This window comes from Trifolium pratense, linkage group LG6, assembly GCF_020283565.1.
Source record: "Trifolium pratense cultivar HEN17-A07 linkage group LG6, ARS_RC_1.1, whole genome shotgun sequence".
NCBI lineage: Eukaryota > Viridiplantae > Streptophyta > Magnoliopsida > Fabales > Fabaceae > Trifolium > Trifolium pratense.
Window position 1 is genome coordinate 15,647,690 of NC_060064.1, and position 18,411 is coordinate 15,666,100.

Here is an 18,411-nt window from a genome sequence, read left to right on the forward strand (position 1 = left end):
TACATTTCTAACTTGTTGTATTGTTACCCTTCTAATTAACCTCAATTACCTCGTTTCACCGTAACTGTTAAGGTTGACTATTTTATGAAAAAGACACATATGATGGAGAATATTAACCTAAAGGTAACAGTGATACAAATTTCTGTAATAGAGGATAACAATAAGGGTAATGGTGTAGTAGCAAATTAGAAACTTAATTAAAGATATATTTATTACCTAAAATACTTAAGGACCTAACCGTTATAAATGTAAAACTTAAAAGACTTTTAGTCTTTAGATACATTTGAAAATATCTAAAATTCTACTGTTGAGAGAAAAACCAAATTCGAATGTTAGAATCTAGCGTAATAAAATACCAAAAAATATTTTTTGATTTTTTTTTTTTTGTACTTTCATCACCAGTTTTATGTGGTCAGTGGTTAGCTCTATAATCAAGTGATTCAAACATCCTCCTGGCCGCATGGGGATTTTGAAATGAAAATTTTGTCCCGTAAAAGTTAGAAATGTTGTCTATAAATATAATTCTTATGACATCATGAAGATAAATAGAGTTGTTTTAATTATCTTGTATAAGTTAAGTCCAACACAGAATATCAACTTAATTAAATTCTTCCCAATTTTACTATTCAAGTTCCACATTAGAATCTTTCAAAAAAAAAAAAGTTCCGCATTAAAAATAGGGTCATGCTAAACAGTGCCCTCGAGGCACTTGTTAAGCATACCTAAAAAGGAAATAAAAAATAAAATTTATATTGAAAATAACTTTTTGTACTTTTGAGGCATTGAATGCACGTATTTCGAGATAAAATTTCTATTTTAACATGCTTAACCAGTACCCGGGGCACTGTTTAGCATTTTCCTTAAAAATACTGTATACTTTTCTTACGCTCTCTTTTTCCCCTCTCTCTTTATCCTCTCTCTCTCTATATATCTCTCTCTCTATATATATATATATATATATATATATATATATATATAGAGAGAGAGAGAGAGAGAGAGAGAAAAGTTTAAGAGTTACGAGAAAAAATTTCGTTTATAAGATCTTTGAGCATAGTATAAATTATATGGCACATATGTGGTCCATATTTTTTATTATCTTTTGGTCTATTTGATTTGAACTATGGAACTAAATCGAATTGTTCGTGAGTTTTAATCGAGTTGAATTTAAATTGGAAAAAATTCGTGATAAATCAAGGTGCTCCGTTGTTAAGTACAAAGGTATGAAAATACAAACCTTATATATCGGTCCAAAGATATGATTTCATTGTGAAGTAAAGAGATATGAAAAAAAAAATTGTGACAAATCAAGGTGTTCCATTGTGAAGTAGGGTGGATATATGAGTCCAGCCATGGGAAGACACAAAGATACGAAAACACTCATGTCATGTGTATGGAAGAAAAAAACAAAGTGAAATTAATGACTATTGTGCAACTTTAGACTACAAAGCTAAAACTTTAGCTAACACCTCAAATGTTATTTATCTGATTTTTTTTAAACTGTAAATATATTAATAGACTGAAACCTATGCACAAGCAGTACAAATAGGAGAGAAATAAGGTTACACTCCTGAACAAACAGGAAAGGATAGCCGGGTTCTCAAAATAAACACAAACTATATCCTTAACTAGTCTTGTGAAATGCTTGTCAAAATAGGTGCATCTGATTTCTTACCAACTTCAAAACTAAGTATTTAACAATGATGAATTTGAAAGTATAACTCGTTTCATCAAACACATTGCATGTTGAGGACATAGATGATATTCACTGTGAAAGTTGATTAAGGCTGAACTACTGCATTCTAACTTCTCGGAATGGTCCAACACTTGGGCTAGTCTGGAAAATTAAATAAAGCAAAGACACCGAGCAGAACTGTGGTGTTTACAGATAAAATCCAATACATTCTCAATGAATGAACTTAACCTGTGCACTCTGTGATGCTCGTTTCATCAATAGCAAGTCTTGTGAAATGCTTAACAACATAGATGCATCTAATTCTCGAGACTCAAGACGAACGTTAAAAGTAAGAGTCTTTAACGATGTAGAATTTGCAAGTATGAACTGTATCAAACTCATTGCATGTTGATGAGAAGTAGCACGAATGTTGATATTCACGGTCTTAAGTTGATTAAGGCAACAGCTACTACATTCCAACTCCACCGAGCGGTCAGACGCTTGTGTAATATCAACATGGCCGTTACTCTGAATCATAAAGAATAAATAGTTAAAACACAACAATAGGAAAGAAGCTATGAAGCATAGGTATTCATGTTCACCTCTACAACAAGTTCAACCAAGCGAGGAGCACTTTTAAGTACATTAACAATATACAAAATTTCTTTTCTTTCATTCAATTTCACAGCACCCAATTCCAGATACTTTATGGAGTTGAATGAGCTTTTCACCAGCGTCAGGGGAATGATATCTGCATAAGGGATCTAAGCATACAAACAACAAAACTATGAGATATGCACTAACATCACTTACAAGTGAAAATAACATAACTTCTAAATGTAAATATTGGATTGGACTATCAATCAAAATTCAACATTGCTTCTCTTTTATATATACAATAAAAGAGTAAATAAAGTCTGTAAAACATCATACCGCGAGGCCAAGCTAGATAGAAAGGGGTGATAAAATAAAAAAAATCAAATATCTATAAAGCATGGACACCTGACATTGATACGCCGACATTGTTAATAATTGAGAAAATGACATAAATCAATGTAATCATAAGTGTCGGTGTGTCGGTGTCGGACACCGACGCTTTTCCGAGACCTAATCCGAGGAGTGTCTGTCTTTCATATAGTATATATGTCAGCATACCGATAGTATTATGATCTTTGTTTAAAACTACCGAACAAACATATGAGCTAGAATATTACCCAACTGAAAAATAATAAATATTCAATAGTGATGTTGTTTTCTAACCTTGTTAGTTAAAACATATGAACCAATAGAAAACCTCTGCATATTTTTTGGCAAGCTTTTGATCAAACCAGATACCCAGCAATCCATAGCTATAAGTCTAAGATCAATCAAATTGTTTGCTTTCTTGAGACAAATTGACTTCACATCTTCATCAAAGTATAGCAATAAGACTTTTAAGGAAGGAGCAGAAAAATCAAAATATTCAAAACCATTACAGTCTTCAATGCTGATCTTTTCAAGTAACTGACAACCAGAAATAAGACTCTCAAGTGCACCTGACTCGAATGTAACATTGTATAAGTTAAGATTAAGCAATCTTTTAAACCCAGAGAAATTAGGTGGAATTGACAAGTTAAATCCGCCTAATTTAAATTTGGTCAATTCCTTACAAGAGAAGACAATATATGGCAAATGACTAAGACCTGTTTCGTAGCCCACAAGCTCAAGATGTTTAATGCCCCTCCTCGACAAAAGGGGAACCCACATATCAAGGTGTTCCACTGTGATCTTAAAATTGAAGTCCGGAACTATGAGAAGAAAAAACTTATATATCGGCCCATTGTGACGCATAAGAACATCAGTGATAATTTCAGAAACTATAGGGCTAGAGTCATCGAGATGCTCGTAGGATTCAAAAAAGCTTGCAGGAAACACAAGTTGTGGGACATAAGTCCACATATACCTCCACTTTGTTGACAAAATACAAGTCCTAACTTGGTCTCGGATGTCCAAGTTTTGTAGGATACCATCAATGACATTACTCGGTAAGTCACTGATTCGATCGATGTGATCTTCTTCATTGGGCTTGTTGTTGAGCAGAGACATATATAAAGACCTAGAAATTGAAGCAGAACAGTAAAAATTACTAATTGACTTCAAAATACTTAGAATCATACATACTACAAAGATTGAATGAAACAATACAAAACTGAGTTTATCATATTAATTTAAAAGGCTCTAACCACCATAAAAAAGTGCCCTAATTTATACTAAATGATACAAACTGGGTTATGAATCACTGCTAAGAAGAGTAAGAAATGGATAATGATAATAATAAAGAAATGAAATAGTATGGATTTATGATTGAAAGCTTACAGTTGAGAGCGAGAAACGACGGCGATGGCTTGTGGGAATCGCAGCAATGCACTGTGTCTGTGTCTGTTTACAGTGTTTCAGACTTAAAGTGACTGAGTGTGAGAAAATTTGACTGGAGTGGAGAGTGAGCAGTCCCATATCCAATTATCCACCATTAAAATATGAATTTAATTGTCCATGTGACGTTAGCTCAATTGTTAGCCACATAGAAGCGGGTTCGAACATGATATTTATCTATAAGATGGATTTTCTAACTACACCAGACTATTTAATAAACAAAAATTAATTTATTGAAAAAAAATAATTAAATCATATACATGGACGGCGTAAAACTTTTTTAAACTCGCATCAAATTAAATTATGACATCTAGATACTTGTTGAGATATTTTTGATCGGATGCATCTGTAAAATCATAGTAATTAATATCTTAAAATATTATTATCTCTTTTTTTTTAAATTTTTTTATAATTTAATTTATATACACTGTCGGTGTGACAAAATTATTTTACACAGTCCAATAATATATCAACACATAATGTATTACTTTTAAAAAACATGATGTGTCACGTTCATTAATTGATGTGACAACACATCATTGGATGCATGTTTAAAATTTTAAATTTCTAACTTGTTATAATAGTTACTCTTAAGATTAACCTCCATTAAAATATTCATCATGATGTGGAAGTCAGCGTTACCTTTCAAATTAATCTCTATTACCTTGTTTCACAGTAACCGTTAACTTCCATTGTGGTGGATATTTTGATGAAAAAACACATATAATGAAGAAAATTAACCAGAAGGATAACAATGCTACAAATTTTTGTAACAAATAATAAAATTGGAAGGATAACAGTGTAGTAAATTAAAAACTTAAACACTTAACTGTTATAAAGGTGAGGGGTGAGATAGCTCAACTAACATACTACAGCTATATTTTTTTATTTTGGTCAATTCTATTGTTTATAGAAAAACCAAATGTGAATGTTAGAGTTTAATGTAATAAAATACTAAAGTATATTCTTTTGAAATGAAAATTTTGTCACATAAAATTAGAAACATCGTCTATAAATATTCCCTTCGATTCTATATATAAGAAACATCTCACTTTTTCCCTAGGGTTTTGCTTGGCCCTAGCCATGCCGCCGTATGTAGATGGCCTTGCTTGGCGCCTCCATCTCCAACGAAACCTGCTATTGGTTCTACCCAGCTCCGGTCGTTCTCTCAAGTCCTTCATGACTCCTGCGATGTTCAAGTGAGTCAGTTACCATCTCCGGCAATCAAAGAAGATTCATTATGTATCAAAATAACTCAATCAGAATATGAAAAAGGGTTAGCCAACTGTAACAAACATCTCCATGGAAGATTGGTTCTTCACAAAGGGGATAAACCAATTTCGGCCAGAGATTTAAAGAGCAAGCTGATTGCACTTTGGAAGACAAGCTATTCGTGGCATATGGTATCGCTAGGGCGAGGATTTTATGAGTTTTAGTTTACCTTTTTTGAGGGCATGCATTTAGCATGGTCTATAGGATCCATGAATCTTATGCCTAGCGTCCTGCGACTATCGAAATGGACGAACGATTTCAAGTCTTGTACTCAGCGGCAAAGACATGCTCAGATTTTGATACGCCTTATAGAATTGCCACAAGAATATTGGAGGCAGCGCACACTTTTTGAAATAGCTAGTGTTATTGGAACACCTCTCTCGCTTCATGAGTCCACCAAAAATAGAGCATTCGAACATTATGGGCGCATTCTAGTGGATATGGACCTTTCATGGCGTGTGTTTGACGTAATTCGGGTAGAACGTGATGGTTATGCATTTAATTTGGAAATTGTTTACGAACATCTACCTTCGTACTGCTTCCACTGTGGAATTTTAGGGCATGATGTTACTAACTGTCAGCGGCTACAAGAATTGAAGCCTGTCGACAATGGAATGAAGAGGTCAGAACCTGTCAAGCAGAAAAAACAGTATGCTGCCAAACCAACGACGACTCAAATTGAGAGTAGCATTCCTAGGGTTGAAACTGTGACTGCAGCACCTGTGTTTAATGAAACAAATACAAATCCTGCTGAGAAACTTGTGAATGCAGCTCAGGTCGTTGTTCATCAGCAGCATGATTTGGTGCATGCTCAGAATTTTGGAGACAATCAATTAAGTGTTGAGACCAGTACTAACACATTGGCTGCAACCTCTCATAAGCCAGCTGCAGTGTCTACTTCTTCTGATAGACAATATGATAATATTATTGTATTGGAACCTTTAATATGATTTTGTGCAAACTGCTATTTCGACGCAAGGGGATGGCGTTATCAGTGATAGTGATGATGAAAATACTATTGTGGTTGAACCAGTGAAAGTTAATGTGATTGATCCGGTAGCGAAGACTGCAACCATGACTAAAGAAACAAGTTAATGCAGTTCATGTGGTGAAGGGTATTACACCTAAACAAACAGATGTTGGTAATTTTGACACTATAGCAACACAACTCACAACCCTTAATATGTAACAAAAATCCTACTGGTGTTGATGATAACGTCATAATGCAAAAACATGTTGTCAACAACTTCAATGATGTGGGTGGGCATGAGAACACAAGGTTGGAAAATCAGACATGGGATAAAGGAGCTAACACCATCTTGGTTGAACCAGAACAAGAATATGTCCTGGAGACTCAAATAAATATGACCAATCAACCCTCTGCTAGTAAGCGCACTGATCCTGACACTTGCGTGGACAATATCTTTCGAGATACACAAAGGTTGTGCTCTTCCTTTGGTATTACAAAGAGATATGCAACCCATACGACAAGTGTGGGTAGACAAAGGAGAGCAAGCACAAGAGCAAGAGTTCACAACAGCTGTATCGAAGCAACGAAAAAAGAAAAACAACAGATTAGCCACCAACACTGATCAACCTTACCAAACTCGGTCCAAAGGTGCCCGCCGGTATGAAGTGTCGGTACACTGAGATTGGAGAATAGTAATGCTTTTAGGCATAAAATAGATATGAAAGATAAGTCCTTCATGTGGTGGGTGTTTGGCTTCCACTACCGGATTGATGAGTCTTTGAGGGACATTTTAGAATCTCATTGTTCTCGTAGGTTGTTTCACATTCGGGGTTAGGCCTAGTCCCCCCTTGTATATTTGTTTTCCTTTATTTATTTATATATGAGCTATTGGCAGAGGAGACGAGTGATTAGGCTTCGTTGGTTTGCTTAGTTATTCTCTAATGTCATGATGCTCTTAATTCAGTAAAAAAATAAATGTATCTAGACAATAATATAGTCTAAATACATATATTTTACAATGAATCTAAAAAGTGAAATGTTTCTTATATATAGGATTGAAGGGAGTATAATTCTTCCTGACATCATGAAAGTAAATAGAGTTGTTTTAATTGTGATGTTTTCATTTATTTATTTCTTTTTTTGGTTTTTCGCCATTAGCATGCAGTCCACTGGACCGTCTAATCTGGTTTGGATGTCAATTTTTACATCAAGTGGTTTCAGCCCCCTCCCGATCACAGTTGCGGGAGATCTAACTGTGGTTCTCCGTACCAAATTCATCGTAATCATTATGTATTTTTTTGCTTGTTAAGTGGCCTAGTAGTTAGAAACTCCACATTTAAGGTGGATAAATGGGATAATCAAAGTTCGAACCCCGACCCTCTGCATATGTACTCTCTCTATTCCTAATTATAAGACCCTTTTACAAAAAAAAAACTTGTCTCTAAATATAAGACCATCAACACATTTCTAGTCAATAATGAATGCAAATAAGACAAAGAGTATTCAAGTAATAGTCACACACATTTCAAACAAATTCATCACTTCAACAACTTTTCATAAGATCTGTGATTTTTGTAAAAGGTTAATACAATTTTATGCCAATTAAGCTAAAGCTAAACTCATGCTACAATTGTCATATTGCATAAAGTTAACAATTTAGTTAAGTCCAACACTCATGTATGGAAGAACAAAAGACACTCATGTATCGTGCCAATCAAGCGTGCAATCATAACTAAATGTATGGAAGAACAAAAGACACTCATGTCCCAATGATTGAGTGGCGTAGAAGCATTAATAGATACTCCCAATTTCAATCATTCATTTAGTGAAATTAATGACTATTGTGCATCTTTAGGGTCCGTTTGATCTGCAAAATATAAATACTGGACAGAACAGTACAAGACAGAACAACACAAGACAAACGTTTAAGGTATTGAACAAACTTTGTGTTGTACGATGTTTGGTGAACAAAATGTTATTTTGGTATTTTAGACAACTTGTGCTGAGGACAAAAAGTTGTCCCGTAGTTCTGTGGGGGACAAGAATTTCAAGTTTTGTCCCGTCCCTTGGCCCCCAGTTTTTCCGGTACCAGGAACAGTTTTAAAATCAAACACAGTACAACAGGAGTTGTCCTGTCCAGTCCTTTATTTTTTAGCAGATCAAACGCACCCTTAGACTACAAAGTAAAACTTTAGCTAACACCTCAAATGTTATCTGATTTTTTTTTTAAACGGTAAATATATTAATAGACTCAAACCTATGCAGAAGCAGTACAAATAGGAGAGAAATAAGGTTACACTCCTGAACAAACAGGATAGCCGGGTTCTCAAAATAAACACAAACTATATCCGTAACTAGTCTTGTGAAATGCTTGTCAAAATAGGTGCATCTGAATTCTTATCAACTTCAAAAGTAAGAGTATTTAACAATGATGAATTTGAAAGTATAACTCGTTTCATCAAACACATTGCATGTTGAGGACATAGATGATATTCACTGTGAGAAGTTGATTAAGGCTGAACTACTGCATTCTAACTTCTCGGAATGGTCCAATAATACATTCTCAATGAATGAACTTAACCTGTGCGCTCTGTGATGCTCGTTTCATCAATAACAAGTGTTGTGAAATACTTAACAACATAGGTGCACCTAATTCTCGAGACTCAAGACGAACGTCAAAAGTAAGAGTCTTTAACGATGTAGAATTTGCAAGTATGAACTGTATGAAACTCATTGCATGTTGATGAGAGGTAGCATAAATGTTGATATTCACGGTCTTAAGTTGATGAAGGCAACGGCTACTACAATCCAACTCCTCCGAGCAGTCAGACCCTTGTGTAATATCTAAATGGCCGTAACTCTGAATCATAAAGAATAAACAGTTAAAACACAACAATAGGAAAGAAGCCATGAAGCATAGGTATTCATGTTCACCTCTATAACAAGTTCAACCAAGCGAGGAGCACTTTTAAGTACACTAACAATATACAAAAGTTCTCCTCTTTCATTAAATTTCACAGCACGCAATTTCAGATACTTTATGGAGTTGAATGAGCTTTTCACCAGCGTCGGGGGAATGATATCTGCATAAGGGATCTATGCATACAAACAACAAAACTATGAGATATGCACAAACATCACTTACAAGTGAAATATAACACAACTTTTAAATGGACAATATTGGATTGGACTATCAATCAAAATTCAACATTGCTTCTCTTTTAATTATACTCCAAAAAAATGTAAATAAAGTCTTTGCTTCATATCAAAACTACCAAACAGAAAAATAATAAATATACATTTTATAGTAATATTGTTTTCTAACCTTCTTATTGAAAGATGAACCAATAGAAAACCTCTGAATATTTTTTGGCAAGCTTTTGATCAAACCAGGTACCCAGCCGTCATTAGCCATGAGTGTAAGATCACTCAGATTCTGTGCTTTCTTGAGACAAATTGACTTCATATTTTTATCAAAACCTAGCAATAAGGCTTTGAGAGTAGGAGTAGAAATATGAAAATATTCAAAACCATGACAGTATTCAATGCTAAGCTTTTCAAGCAACGGACAACCAGAAATAAGACTCTCAAGTGCACCTGACTCAAATGTAACCATTTGTAATTTAAGATTAAGCAATCTTTTAAACCCAGAGAAATTCGGTGGAATCAACAAGTTAAATCCGCCAAATTTAAATTCAGTCAATTCCTTACAAGAGAAGACAATATATGGCAAATGACTAAGAGCTGTTCCGAAGTTCAAAAGTTCGAGATGTTTAACGCCTCTCCTTGACAAAAGAGGAATCCACATATCCAAGAGTTTCACGGTGAGCTTAAAGTTGAAGTACATAGGTATGAAAAGTAAAAACTTATTTATCGGCCCATTGTGAAGCATAAGAACATCCGTGATAATTTTAGAAACTACAGGGCTAGGGTAATGGATATACTCGTAGGGATCAAAAAAATTTGGGTGAAACTCAAGTCGTGGGGCTGAAGTCCACATATACCTCCACTTTGTTGACAAAATGCTAGTCCTAACTACGTCTCGGATGTTTAAATGTTCTAGGATACAGTCAATGACATTACTCGGTAAGTCACTGATTCGATCAATCTGATCCACTTGATTGCCCTTCTTGTTGAACAGAGACATGTGTAAGGTAAGGGACCTAGAAATTCAAGAAGAACAGTAAAAATTATTATCTGAGTTCAAAATACTTAAAATCATACAAACTACAAAGATTTGATGAATGTACCAATACACCAAAAAGTGAAGTAATTTCAATGCCCTAATTAATACTAAATCAATCTACTAGTTATGAATCCTGCTACAAAAACTAAGGAACAGATGATGAAGATGTATTCAATAATGAGAATGAAGTATTCAATAATGAGAATGAAGTAGAAGAAGTAAACCCAACATTAGGAAATCGACAAATCAAGAAACCCTCATGGATGGATGATTTTGAATTTTCTGTTATTCTTTATTTTCTTATCTTTATGCAAGTTAGTTATGTTTATCCCTTCCTTAATTTTAAGTTTGTTTCATTCCTTAAATCTAGATAATAAGTTAGTAATGCCAATAGGCAAAGTTAGTTTCTTTCCTTAATTTTATACAAGTTAGTTATGCCAATTTGGCTATACAAGGTGTATTCATAAGAACATTGATGCCGATAATTTATGAATAACTAGCGCGCCAAAAAGTCTACACCAAAACTTTTGTATCTCTTCTTCTCTAATAATCTAGGAGTTTACACTCACTCGAAGAGTGCCTTCTGTTTACATACTTCCTGTGTGCATGTGCAGACGTATCAGAAGATGATGATAATAATAATAATAAATAAATGAAATAGAAGGGATTTGTGATGAAGGCTTGCAGTTGAGAGTGAGAAACGGCGAACGCTTGTGAGAATGTTGTCACATTGGTCCTTGACTCATCCAAAAACCCAGTTAAATCCTCCATGCTTCAATTTGTTAGTCAGTTTAGTCCCTAACATTAACAAAAACGTTAATTTTGTTTTTCCACAAATTCCCATTTATAGTTGTATCAAATTCTCGTGTGATGCTTCATCGAGATCAATACATGTTACCAGTAAGGGTGAAACCCTTATATTTGCACACATACACTTAGATCGTCTCCAATGATGATACCACTTTGGATATCATAGATTGCTAACAAGTAGTCTCTACAATGTCATGTACTAATACTTATGCAACTCATACATATTTTGCTTCAATGGTGATACCATCATACATTACTAAAAATGGTCCTTTCTATAATTGGGGGAAGAGCAAAAAATTTATTAATCAAAGTGACATTAATGACTATTGTGCAACTTGAGACTACAAAGCTAAATTATTACAACTTAGCAAACACCTCAAATGTTATTTATCTGATTTTTTTTTTAAACTACAAATATATTAATAGACTCAAACCTATGCACAAGCAGTACAATAAGAGAACAAGAAGGTTACCCTCCTGAACAAACAGGAAAGGACAGCTAGGCTCTCAACAACTGAAACCAGGAAACCACACAGGCAACAAACTAAACCAGGAAACCACAAACAACAACTGAAACAAAAGCAAAGGCACCACAAAACTAAACAAATGCTATCTTAAAAAAAACACAAATACAAAAGCTTCAACACAGCCACCTTGGAGACACACTATACGCACCACAAATCAATTTGCCTCCCATACAAGCCACTTGGAGCAAAATAGACTTATGACAAACAAATTGATTCAAAACCAGAAGCGCAGACAATTACTGAATGAATAATGCCGTGCACCAGCTGCTAAAGAAACACCGGAACCACAATCACAGCAAGACAACCAAAAAAATCTTATCTCTCAAAACAATCTACCAGGTTCGAACGCCATTAGTTATCTCTGAATATGAAACATTATATAGGTGCTCTTGGTGATGTTCGCTCTATCCATAAGTAGTCTTGTGAAATGCTTGTCAAAATAGGTGCATCTGATTTCTTATCAACTTCAAAACTAAGTATTTAACAATGATGAATTTGCAACTATGAACTGTATAAACTCATTGCATGCTGAGAATTAGCTTTAACGTAGAGATTCCTTGTGAGAAGTTGATTAAGGCCACAACTACTGCATTCTAACTTTTTGGTCCAACACTTGGGATAGAACAACACCCAATAGATAAAATCTATTATGGAAAAATAAAATAAAGCAAAGACACCAAGCAGAACTGTGGTGTTGAAAGATAAAATCCAATACATTCTCAATGAAGGAACTTAACCTGTGCTCTTTGTGATGCTCGTTTCATCAATAACAAGTCTTGTGATACGCACAAACATCACTTACAAGTGAAACTAATACAACTTTTAAATGTAAATATTGGATCGGACTATAAAAGAGTAAATAAAGTCTGTAAAAGATCAAACCGCGAGGCCAGGCTAGATAGAAAAGAAAAAAAAAATCAAATATATATCTAAACAAGTCCATATATGTCAGCATACTGATACTATTATTGTTTCTTATCAAAACTACCGAACTAAGATATGAGCTACAATCTTACTAAACTGAAAAATAACAAATATACATTTTATAGTGATGTTGTTTTCTAACCTTCTTCTTGAAAAATGAACCAATAGAAAGCCTCTGAATATTTTCTGGCAAGCTTTTGATCAAACCATATACCCACCCCTCACTAGCCATGAGTTTAAGATCAATCAGATTCTTTGCTTTCTTGAGACAAATTGACTTCATATTTTTATCAAACTCTAGATATAAGACTTTGAGAGTAGGAGTAGAAATATGAAAATATTCAAGTGCACCTGAAATAAGACTCTCAAGTGCACCTGACTCAAATGTAACACCATCTAATTTAAGATTAAGCAATCTTTTAAACCCAGAGAAATTAGGTGGAATTGACAAATAAAATCCGCCTAATTTAAATTTGGTCAATTCCTTACAAGAGAAGACAATATATGACAAACACGACTAATAACTGTTTCTGAGCTCACAAGGTCGAGATGTTTAACGCCCCTCCTTGACAAAATACCGAAAGTAAAAACTTATATATCGGCACATTGTGGAGCATAAGAACATCTGTGATAATTTTAGAAACTACAGGGTCAGGGTCATCGAGATGCCTGTAGGTTTCAAAAAAAATTGCACGAAACTCAAGTCGTGGGACGGAAGTCCACATATACCTCCATTTTGTTGACAAAATACAAGTCCTAACTAGGTCTTGGATGTTCAAATGTTCTAGGATGCTATCAATAACATTAATTGGTAAGTCACTGATTCGATGGATGTGATCATCTTGATTGGACTTGTTTTTTATCAGAGACATAGGTAAGGGGCCTAGAAATTGAAGCAGAATAGTAAATATTACAATCTGACTTCAAAAATACTTAGAATCATACATACATGCTACAAAGATTGGATGAAACAATACACAACTGAGTTTATCATATATCATATCATATCATATTCATATTAATTTAAAAGTAATTTCAGTGCCCTAATTAATACTTAACCCTAAGAAATAATAATGGGAATTTTATTCCCATGTATTTTTAAAAAAAAATGTTTCGTTCATATTTAACTACATTTCTAAGAATTATCGATAAAAGTGGATAAAAAAAAAATTATTGAAAGTTATTTAAAATGTATTACCATTTTCATGGGAACTTTTCTTTCCCACCTATTTCCTTGGGAATAAAATCATGGAAATAAGAGAAGTTATTGAAAATTATTTTATTCCAAGGAAACTTCATACCCATGAATAATTTCATGTCAACCTTGTAACAAACATGATTATATTTATTTATTCCAACCCATATATTTTTAGGAATATTATTCATATCCTTGAAACAAACATCTCCTTATTATTATGTTGATAGACAAAATATCAAAGTCATTGAAAACTCACATACAAAGTGGAGTGACCGGGTTTCGAACTCCGATCTTGAAAATACTGACAATTTCAACGTTTTTGCCAGTTCAACTAGGATTTGTGGACACAAAATTAATTTATAAATTTGCCAAAAAAATTAAAACAAAAAATATAATTTTTTAATATAATTTTTCTTACCCAAAAAACGTGAGTGACTGGAGCAGGTTTTTTTTTGTCAATGCAATTTTTCTAATTTTGTCAACGCTATAAACTATAAAGTTCTCTTCTTTCATGCAAATTCACTTCATTCAATTCCAAACAATCTAAGAAATAAATGAGGTTATTAGCAACGTGGGATAATTGATATCTACATACAAGATCTATGGGCTTATTCTAACATGAAAGACCCTCTCATGTCTTTCATGGTGCACCACTTATTTTATTTGTTGGATTGAATTACCCACAAGATCTTATCATGAACAGTCAGTACTATATCAACTCTCGTTATTTATTTTTATTAAAAAACACAGATCTTTCTTTCTTCTTTCTTCTTCTTCATCAATTCACATATCTAACAATGGTGAAAGAAAAACAAAATCAGTAATCATTTCAAATTTTCAAGATTTATAGTCTTAAATTATCAAGATCTGACTTTTCTACAATGAGATTTAAGAACAAGACCATCATGCATAAATTCTCAAAAGAAAATCCATGTCATTTTACTGCTATTGTATATGAAATCAGAGAAGGTCAAGACTTAGTACAAAATATATTTGGAAGCAACAAAAAAAAACTTGAAGATTTGGTTTTTTCATCAATGCTGGTACAAAATCGAAAATTTCCACGACCGCATTTCTTTACCCAATTTTTCATAAGCAAATCTCTCTGTCGACCCCCCCAAAAAAAAATTCTTGCTCTCTACCCATTTAATCTAAATTATGTAGAGGGGATTTGAGATGAACAATCCTCCTGTTTGGGTTTTCTGTAAAAAATTGCAAGATATTAATTATAATTTAGAATGAATTTAGAATTAATTGTAATGAAATTGATATTTTATATTAGTAGTAACCAAGCCCATGGATCTAATTAAAAAAAAAAAGAAAAAAAAAAGAGGGTGTCCAATAATAAACCACAAAGTTCAGAAGAAGATAGTGGAAAAAGAGGATGTTTGTGTTTGGTTCTACCGAGGAAGACTGGAATGTGGAAGATGAGAAAATAAATTTGGTGTGGAAGGTGTACTCTGATATTTAGTGGGCCTTTTAATCCAATGGTTAAAAATAGTCTTGCATGGTGCAAGACTTAACCCACTTGTTCACCCTAGAGATCGCCAGATCTATGTATACAAACAACAAATCTATGACATTTATTTAACATCACCTACAAGTGGAAATAAATAACACAAATTTGAATGTAGATATTGGTTTGGACTTTGGACCATCAATCAAAATTCAGATCGAGGTGGAGTACATCTTACCAAGTCACTCCACATAATATTATACACTTCTCTTTCAAATAAAATCTACCAAACTAACATGAATATGAATTATTATATAATTATAAAAACATGAAAACATATGTCATCATATCATATTTGAATAAAACTCAGATATAGTATACCATAATTGTCAACAGAATCAAATAGTAGATGCAATTTCATAACATTTGAAAAATAAATCCATTGCTCAATTGGGATAAAGACACAATGAACCATTGAACCATATCACAGCTCTCCTGCATTCTAACTTCTCGGAATGGTCCAACACTTGGGCTAGAACAAAACCATGATAGAATAAAGCAAAGATACCAAGCAGAATTGTGGTGTTGACAGATAAAATTCAATACATTCTCAATGAAGGAACTTAACCTCTGCTCTTTGTGATGCTCGTTTCATCAATAACAAGTCTTGTGAAATGCTTAACAACACAAGTGCATCTAATTTTTGAGAACCAACACCAACATCAAAAGTAAGAGTCTTTAACGATGTAGATGTTGCAAGTATGAACCGTATCAAACTCATTGCATCTTGATTTGAGGTAGCACAAATCTTGATATTCACGGTCTTAAGTTGATTAAGGCAACAACTACGACATTCCAACTCCTCTGAATGGTCAGGTGGTTGTGCAATATCTACAAGGCTGTAATTCTGAATCATAGAAAAAAATAGTCAAAATACAACAATAAGAAAGAAGCTAAGAAGTATAGGTATTCATGTTCACCTGTATGACAAGTTCAACCAAGCAAGGAGCACTTTTAAGTACACTAACAATATACAAAACTTCTCTTCTTTCATTCAAATTCACATCAGCCAATATCAGATACTTTATGGAGTTGAATGAGCTTTTTAGCAGCGTCGGAGGAATGATATCTGCAAAAACATTCTATGCATACAAGCAACAAAACTATGAGATATGCCCAAACTTACAAGTGAAAAATAACACCACTAGAAGAGTAAAATTCAACATTCAACATTGCTTCTCTTTTAAAAATACAATAGAAGAGTAAATAAAGTCTGTAAAACATCAAACCGCGCGAGGCCAGGCTAGATAGAAGTGGTGATAAAAGAAAAATCAAATATATCTATAAAGCATGGACACCGAACATTGACACGTCAACATTGTTAATAATTTGAGACACCGACGCGTGTCCGAAACCGGGACACACCTAATCCGAGGAGTGTCCGTGCTTCATATAGTATATATCTGAACAAGTCGATATATGTCAGCATACTCATACTATTTTGGTCTTAACATATGAGCTAGAATCTTATCAAACTGAAAAATAATAACTATACATTTTATAGTAATGTTGTTTTCTAACCTTCTTATCGGAAAATGAAGCAATACAAAACCTCTGCATATTTTTTGGCAAGCTTTTGATCAAACCAGATACCCAGCCCTCACTAGCCACGAGTGTAAGATCACTCAGATTCTGTGCTTTCTTCAGACAAATTGACTTTATATTTTCATCAAACTCTAGATATAAGACTTTGAGAGTAGGAGTAGAAATATGAAAATATTCAAAACCATGACAGTATTCAATGCTAAGCTTTTCAAGTAAAGGACAACCAGAAATAAGACTCTCAAGTGCACCTGACTCAAATGTAACACTTTCTAATTTAAGATTAAGCAATCTTTTAAACCCAGAGAAATTAGGTGGAATTGACAAATTAAATCCGCCAAATCTAAATTTAGTCAATTCCTTACAAGAGAACACAATATATGGCATTTTGTCAAGATATGTTCCGTGGTTCACAAGTTCAAGATGTTTAACGTTTCTCGACAAAAACGGAATCCAAGTATTAAGGCATTCCAGTGTGATCTCAAAACCGCAACCATAAAGTATGAACAGATTAAACTTATATATTGGTCCATTGTGGAGCATAAGAACATCAGTGATAATTTTAGAAACTACAGGGCTAGGGTAATTGAGATGATCGTCAGGTAAAAAAGATCTTCCTTGAAACTCCAGTGTTGGGACGGAAGTCCACATATACCTCCAATTTGTTGACAAAATGCTAGTCCTAACTACGTCTCGGATGCTCAAATGCTCTAGGATACCATCAATGACATTACTCGGTAAGTCACTGATTCGATCGATGTGATCATCTTGGTTTGCCTTCTTGTTGAAGAGAGACATATATAAAGACCTAGAAATACAAGCAGAACAGTAAAAATTGTGATCTGACTTCAAAATACTTAGAAATCATATCATATATACTAAAAAGATTTGATGAATGTACCAATACACCAAAAGTGAAGTAATTTCAATGCCCTAATAATAATAAATCATACTACAAAAATTAAGGAATGGATGATGATTATAATAAATAAATGAAATAGTTGGGATTTGTGATGAAACATTACAATAGAGAGTGAGAAACGGCAATGGCTTATGGGAATCCCTGCTGCAATGCACTGTGTTTATGTATGTATGTTGAAGCGTTTCCACAAAAACTAGGGTTCATACACTGATTGAGTGACGGTAAGAGTTCGGATAAACGGGTTGTCGGACTGTAAAATCGGTTTTATACAGTGGCATCCGTCGGGTTCGGTTTCTGAAAAGCTACCTGTCAGTGTCCGAAACCGACCGAGAAAGATGAAGATACAAATAAATTTACAGAAAAAAAATGCAGAGTGAAGGAAGAAGATGAAATGCCTCTCCCACTACTCTAATCTATTTTCTTGTCTAACTTATGCGGCAGTGTGGTTAGTGGCTACAAC

General features: G+C 33.9%; 3 protein-coding genes across 5 annotated transcripts; all 3 read right to left on the reverse strand.

The window, feature by feature from the left end:
• Positions 1-1,240: 1,240 nt before the first annotated feature.
• LOC123892654 (F-box/FBD/LRR-repeat protein At1g13570-like) lies at positions 1,241-4,218 on the reverse strand. Its single transcript, XM_045942500.1, has 4 exons — positions 4,028-4,218; positions 2,933-3,767; positions 2,275-2,436; positions 1,241-2,200 (listed from the first exon to the last, which is right to left on the reverse strand). The coding sequence occupies exons 2-4, from the start codon at positions 3,755-3,757 to the stop codon at positions 1,904-1,906; spliced, it is 1,284 nt and encodes a 427-aa protein (XP_045798456.1). The 5' UTR covers positions 3,758-3,767; positions 4,028-4,218; the 3' UTR covers positions 1,241-1,903.
• Positions 4,219-8,522: 4,304 nt separating this feature from the next.
• On the reverse strand, positions 8,523-10,572 carry LOC123890175 (F-box/FBD/LRR-repeat protein At1g13570-like). The gene is made up of 3 exons (XM_045939725.1): positions 9,652-10,572; positions 9,261-9,422; positions 8,523-9,186 (listed from the first exon to the last, which is right to left on the reverse strand). The coding sequence occupies exons 1-3, from the start codon at positions 10,471-10,473 to the stop codon at positions 8,890-8,892; spliced, it is 1,281 nt and encodes a 426-aa protein (XP_045795681.1). The 5' UTR covers positions 10,474-10,572; the 3' UTR covers positions 8,523-8,889.
• A 980-nt stretch (positions 10,573-11,552) lies between these two features.
• LOC123890174 (F-box/FBD/LRR-repeat protein At1g13570-like) lies at positions 11,553-18,411 on the reverse strand. 3 transcript variants are annotated; one of them, XM_045939722.1, is made up of 5 exons: positions 18,050-18,370; positions 17,009-17,837; positions 16,408-16,569; positions 16,056-16,334; positions 11,553-12,586 (listed from the first exon to the last, which is right to left on the reverse strand). In XM_045939722.1, coding segments are annotated over exons 1-5 (1,290 nt in total). In that variant the 5' UTR covers positions 18,052-18,370; the 3' UTR covers positions 11,553-12,568. The 3 variants fall into 3 exon arrangements, with proteins under 3 accessions (XP_045795678.1, XP_045795679.1, XP_045795680.1); XM_045939723.1 differs by lacking the exon at positions 11,553-12,586 and having other exon boundaries at positions 15,780-16,334; positions 18,055-18,411; XM_045939724.1 differs by lacking the exon at positions 11,553-12,586 and having other exon boundaries at positions 15,780-16,334; positions 18,050-18,385.